Source organism: Otolemur garnettii, unplaced genomic scaffold, assembly GCF_000181295.1.
Source record: "Otolemur garnettii isolate 467f Iridium unplaced genomic scaffold, OtoGar3 scaffold00102, whole genome shotgun sequence".
In the NCBI taxonomy this organism is placed as follows: domain Eukaryota; kingdom Metazoa; phylum Chordata; class Mammalia; order Primates; family Galagidae; genus Otolemur; species Otolemur garnettii.
In genome coordinates this window covers 2,084,014-2,090,812 of record NW_003852497.1, presented here as the reverse complement: position 1 = coordinate 2,090,812, position 6,799 = coordinate 2,084,014, and the positions used below count along the sequence as shown (strand labels likewise).

The window sequence follows — 6,799 nt, the reverse complement described above, 5'->3', positions numbered from 1 at the left end:
TCTTTTTCTATATTTTGGAAAAGGTTGAGTAATATAGGTACTAGTTCCTCTTTAAAGATTTGGTAGAATTCTGACGTGAAGCCTTCTGGTCCAGGGCTTTTTTTTTTTAGGGAGATTTTGTATAATTCATGCTATTTCAGAACTTGATATAGGCTTGTCCAACATTTCCACTTCATTCTGGCTAAGTCTTGGAGGATGGTGTGCTTCCAAGTATTGGTCAATTTCCTCCATATTTTCATATTTCTGAGAATAAAGTTTCTCATAATACTCATTAAGGATTTTTTGAATTTCTAAGGGGTCTGCTGTTATTTTGTCTTTACTATTTCTGATTGATGACATTGGAGACTTTACTCTTTTTTTCCTGGTTAGGTTAGCCAAAGGTTTATCTATTTTATTGACCTTTTCAGAAAACCAACTTTTTGATTTATTGATCTGTTGCATAATCCTTTTGTTTTCAATTTCATTTAATTCTGCTCTAATTTTGGTTACTTCTTTTCTTCTGCCAAGTTTGAGGTTGGAATGTTCTTCCTTTTCCAGCTGCTTGAGATGTCCCACTAAGTTGTTAACTTCCTCTCTTTCCGTTCTCTTGAGGAAGACTTGCAATGCTATAAATTTCCCTCTTAGGACTGCCTTTGCAGTATCCCAGAGGTTCTGATAATTCATGTCTTCATTATCATTTTGTTTCAAAAATTTGGTAATTTCCTTCTTAATGTCATCTATGACCCAGCTATCATTCAGCACAATGTTATTTAGCTTTCATGTTTTTGTATGAGTATGCAGATTCCTGCTGTTACTGAGTTAAACTTTCATTCCATGATAGTCTGAGAAGATGCAAGGAATAATTTCCATTCCTTCAAAATTGCAGAGGTTAGACTTGTGACCTAAGATGTGGTTCATGTTGGAGTATGTTCCATGGGATGATGAAAAGAATGTGTATTCAGTTTTGTTAGGATGAAATGTTCTGTAGATGTCTGTCAAATCCAAATGTTGAATGATTAAGTTTAAATCTAAAATTTCTTTGCTTAGCTTCTTATTGGAGACTCTATCCACCACTGCCAAAGGAGTGTTAAAATCTCTGACTGCTATGGAGCTGGAGGAAATAAAGTTGTTCATGCTTGTTAAAGATGAGATTCTTGTATGCATCAGATATCTGACCTGAGTTTTTGTATCCAGTCAGCCAGCCCCTGCCTCTTTAGAGGACAATTTAAGCCATTCACATTAATTGAGATATTGATATGCCTGGTAAAACTTTGAGTATTGAGTTTTTTAAAAGTCCAGTGGAAATTTTTAATCCTTTTGCCACTGTGGAAGTTGGAATTAAATCAAAATTTCTGGGTGAGTTTATTTTGTGGTGGAGGATTGGGCTGGTCGTTATGAAGGATTGGTCTGAGAATATCCTGGAGACCTGGTTTATTTATGGCAAATTTCTTTAATGTGTGAATGTCATTAAAGTATTTAATTTCTCCATCATAAATGAAGCTCAGTTTAGCTGGATACAGGATCCTGGGTTGAAAGTTGTTTTGTAAAAAAAAAGAAAGTTGTTTTGTTTTAGGAGATTAAAAGTCGATGACTACCCTCTTCTAGCTTGAAAGGATTCAGCGGAGAGATCTGCAGTCATTCTAATATTCTTCCCCCTTGTAGGTTATGGTTTTCTTACATCTGGTTGCTTTCAGAATTTTCTCCTTCATATTAACTTTAGTGAAGTTAATTATGATGTGCCTGGGGGATATCTTACTCTGGTTGGGTCATGTTGGGGTTCTGAAATTGCCTGCTATCTGAATTTCAGAATCTCTTGGCATGTCTTGAAAGTTCTATTTCATAATCTTATGAAGAAGAGCCTCTGTGATTTGCAAAGCAACTTTGTCACTTTCAGGGATTCCTATAAGGTGAATATTAGTTTTCTTTGAATTATCCCAGAGCTCTTGGAGAGAATGATCCATTTTTGTTCTCCATTTCTCTTCCTCTTTGAGAGTTTGGGAGTGTTCCAAAGCTTTGTCTTCAATGTCAGAAATCCTTTCTTCTGCTTGCTCCATTCTGTTACTGAGGGATTCTACTGTATTTCTCAGATCTTTGAGGGCTGCAAATTCTTGTCTCAACATGTCAAAATCTTTGGTGATTTTGTCTTTGAATTCGTTGAATTCTTGAGACAACTTTTGAAATACTCCTTGAATTTCTAATTCCAACTTTGTCTCTATTTTATTACTCTTATTTGCAATCCAAATTCTAAATTCAATTTCTGACATCTTAGCCATCTTTTTATGAATGGGATCTTTAGTTGTGTCTGCTGTACCCTTCCTTGGGGAGGGGTTGATCTACTCTGGTTAACTCATGTTAAAATTTGCTTTTGGAAGTTTGTCAAATATATCAAAGGTTTAAAATGATCAAAATTTGATTACAGGTCATTGTAAAACAATAGTCATTCAGTTAGCCAAAGTGATAATCAAAAGGTTTAAAAAGCAAAAACCTTTATTTCTGATAGAGACTCAGTTTCTCAAACTTGATAAAAAACCTTGATAAAGACGGCATGAGACAGAGCCTCTCTCTCCTCTTCCCTCTTTTAATTATTTTGTATTTTACTCAAAAAGTAAATAACAGTATTTTACTGTCTTGTTAACATGAAATTCTTATTCAAAACAGAAAACCCAATTTTGTATATTGTATTATCAATACTAAAGCAAATTTAAATGAAATTTTATAAACAAATTTATCTAATCACAGTTACCTTTTGACCACACAATATTTTCATAAACCTTTTATAATCACTTAAAACTTTGTTCTATTCTCTTTCTTTGTCCAAGTTTCTATATTCATTTAGTTTTATCTGTATCTATTTCATTTCTTCAATTTGAAATAATGTTTAAGAAACTTTTAAACTAGACAAGATTACTCTTTTTTAACACGTTTTCATGCCTTTACAACTTTCCTTGCCAAAAGTATATCTTGCTTTTCTTTTTATACTCTATAAAGAAGATTAGTTATCTTGTATCTAGTCATTTTAATTATATACATTAACTATAATTTTAACTCTTAGTAATCCCAATTTCTATGATTACCTAGAAAGTAAGTGATTTTGAACTGTTTTATATCAGTACCTACAAAAAAAAAATTTCATATTTTTTAGAAAACTTTTTTCAAAGTTTTACTAATAGATTTAAATATATTTGGCTTTTCTATACCATACAAAAATAACATGTCAAAGTATATAAACTTATATTTAATAATTACTGTTTCAGAATTTTCTTTATTTCTTTTTATTAAATCATAGCTGTGTACATTAATGCAGTCATGGGGTACAATGTGCTGGTTTTATATACAATTGGGAAATAACTCAGATATTTTATGATTATTTAATTTAATACAATATAACTTTAAGATTTTAAATTATTGAAAAGAATTTTGAAACTATGACACAGGTACCCTCACTAATAATTTCCCCAGTATTCCTGGGTCTCAAGTAGCCACCTGGCAACCAGCACTGCCATAAAGAGCAGAGCTGGTCTGGCTCCTGAATTTATATACCAGGTACAGAACTCAGGATAGGAGACAGTTCTGAGGATGATGCCTGGAAGATTCAATCCTTCCCAGCATGGCCAAAGGGAAAAGCTAGGGTAGGGAGTATGGGCCTTGTTTGACTTGGCTCTGCCTTGCAGTTGGTAGTACAAAAACTGAGAACATGCCCCCAGGGCTCCCAGTGGCCAGCTACTTAGAACCTAGAAGCTTAAAACCAAAACCATGAGCTCCCAGATTAATCAAGCAAGTATGGAATATCACAGAAGCAACAGTTTTATGACCTCAAACATGGGACAGAGACAGCATGATCCTGTCTGACCAGTAGACCCAGGCAAAAATGTCTGAATTCTATTTAACTGGCAATTCCAAAGCCATTCTTATTTTATTCTATCAATAATTTAAAAGTAGTTCTATTTTCTAAATGTTCTAACATACACATAACACACATAATATACAGACACACACAGAAGATCTAGAGCTTTCAGAAAGAATTCTCCTTTGACAGCTTTCAAAAGTTTTCTTTTCCCCATTCAGATGATCATCAGTCTTCCCACTACCTATTCACGACCTATTCCACTACCTTCCCACTGCCCACTCCATTACCCTAGACCGTTGTGAACTAGGCAACCCTAAATTTCTGAACGGATGACTCCTAGGGGAAACAAGGTAGAAAATTTATACCCCAAAAGCAGACGGAGGAGACTTTAGGTCTAAATATTGTACTACCATTTGCCTAAACCAAGGGAGAAAGGTATAAAGGTCCAAGTAAGGCAACGTGGCAAGAAAAACACCTTAAACAAAGGTTAAGTTCTGTCAATTCAAACCAATGGCAAGAGTTTCTAGTGACACAGTTTTCCCTTGTCTTTTGGGTGGGCAGAGGCAGGCACCCTTACAGATGGAACTTTCCTTTATAGAAGAACAGTTCTGAGGAAGAAGCCTGCTTTACCCAAGGGTCTACCTTTCATAAACACTTCATCCAAGGTGGCACTCTTTTAGCCCTTAAGGTAGAATAGTAACTAAGCCAAAAGATTAGTACATTTCATTATTCTTTACCAATTAACTGCTTAAGATTTTATTAGTTTTTTACAAAGTATTTTTAAAAGGCAATATAAATATTCACGTCTTTTTTTAAAGCTTCTACACGTCAATAGGCTTCCTTGGATGAAACTAATTTGGGAACGCTCATTTTTAAACGCACTTCAGAATATTTCTCATTTGGAATGTTGCACTATAATTTTAAATTATCTTCAGTAAGATGTCACCATTTCTGTTGTTTCCAGGGCCTAGTACTCATACCTACATCAGCAGGAACACCCAGGGGTATAGTCCTCATACCCTTATCAGCAGGTATAACCAGGGGTACGGTCGTCATACCCTCATCAGCAGGTATAATGAGAGGTATTGTCCTCATACCCACATTAGCAAGTATAACTGGAGATAGGGTCCTCATACCCAATTCAGCAGGTATAACCAGAGGTATGGTCCTCATACCCACATTGGCAGGTATAACCAGGGGTCTGGTCCTCATACCCACATCAGCAGGTATAACCTGGAGCATGGTCCTCATACCCACATTGGCAGGTATAACCAGAGGTATGGTCCTTATACACACATCAGCAGGTATAACCGGAGGTATGGTCCTCATACTCACATCAGCAGGTATAACCAGAGGTATGGTCCTCATACCCACATCAGCAGGTATAACTGGAGGTATGGTCCTCATACCCACATCAGCAGGTATAACTGGAGGTATGGTCCTCATACCCACATCAGCAGGTATAACCAGGGGCATGGTCCTCAGCTCATCAGGAATTGAGGACCAGTCTTCACACAGGATCCTGGCTTTGACTCTCAGAGACCTTTCATCAACATGGCCAATGATTTTTCCTTACCCAAGCACACAACACAAAGAAACAAAAGGGCTAGTATGCAAAAATCTCTGCAAATTCCCCAAAGCCAGAGTCCACAGCCCCTTCACACAAATCCAAAGCTGAATTTATTCTGTATCTCCAGTTTCCACCAGAGAGTGCTGAGCACAAAGGGTCCAGTGGGTAACTTACCTGCCCACTAGATGTTCCTGGGGTCACTGGGAGCTCTACCTTGGATCCCCCATCTGATGCTGTCTGTTAAAATTAAATTTAGCAAAGTTTAACTAAATAGAGAGTGATGCTGGAATTGGGCAGCACCCCCAAACCAGAATAAGTTCAGAGGACTGCTGCATGGTCAGAGAGGACCTATGGACAGACCAAGTTAAAGTGCCCGCAGACACCAGGAGACGGACAGTCATAGCTCAGCGTTTGCCTCATCTGAACGTGATGTGAACAGCTGGCTGCCTGTGAGTGGCTGAAGGTGTCTGGGACTTGCTAGTGGTGACAGGAGTACGAGGGTAAGTCTGTTTATACACCGACTAGGTTACAGTTGACTGTGTGCGGAGAAACCTTCAGGCTGGACTAAACAGTAGTTAAGATGCAGCCATATTGGAGGAAGGCTGGCCCTTGGTTTAATCTGACTGATGTCCTTGTAAGAGAGGACGCTGCCTCGAAGACCCACAAAGATAAACAGGGTGAAGAGGGTCACGTGTCCATGGAGGCAGAGATCGAAGTGATTGCCGAGAACTGCCAGAATATAAGAGGCAGGAAATCATTCTTCTCCGGAGCGGGGAGGGCAAGCGGGGCCCAGCCCACACCTTGACTTCGGCCCTCCAGCCTCCCAAACTGTGGACAGTGAATGTGTTTTGTTTTACGCTTCCCCTCCTCATTTGTGTGCTTTGTTACAGCAGCCCTAGGAAACGCATCCAGGGAGCAATCCTGGGAGACAGTGTAGGAACAGACACCGTTGGAAGTCTCGATGTGCAGACACCACCACCCGCCTGCACCCAGGGAGCGCGCGGGGTCTCTGAGCATGCCATCCATGCTGCAGTAAGCAGAGAGGAGCTCCCGGAGTTCTGGGCAGCAGTCGGGACATTCCGCTACCTCCCGGACTTCGTGCAGATGAGCAGCAGGTGGGTACGAGGAGGAGGCTGGATTCCTGCAGACTGGGAGATGCAGCTATCCGCCGTCCTGAGATGTGGGGTGGGTATCACTGGAACTTGGATTAGACTGGAAACCTGTGTTTCCTCAAGAATGCAGCCAATTTTCTCAGGGAACCTCTGGGGATTACTGCAGAAGGAAACTAGGAAGGAGGAAGAGGAGGAAAAGGAGGAGGAGGGGGAGACGAAAGGGAGAAGGAGAAAGAAGACAGGAGGAGGGGGAGGAGAAAGGGAGGAGGAGGGGGAGGGGAAGGGAGAGAG

At 39.3% G+C, this 6,799-nt stretch overlaps 1 protein-coding gene across 1 annotated transcript in view; it reads left to right on the top strand.

Annotated features, from left to right (window-relative positions):
• Window positions 1-6,799, top strand: part of KCNU1 (potassium calcium-activated channel subfamily U member 1) — a 319,066-nt gene that overhangs the window by 270,434 nt on the left and 41,833 nt on the right. Inside the window, 2 exon segments of the mRNA XM_023517014.1 lie at window positions 5,014-5,259; window positions 6,287-6,511. Coding sequence (XP_023372782.1) covers window positions 5,014-5,259; window positions 6,287-6,511 — 471 coding nt within the window.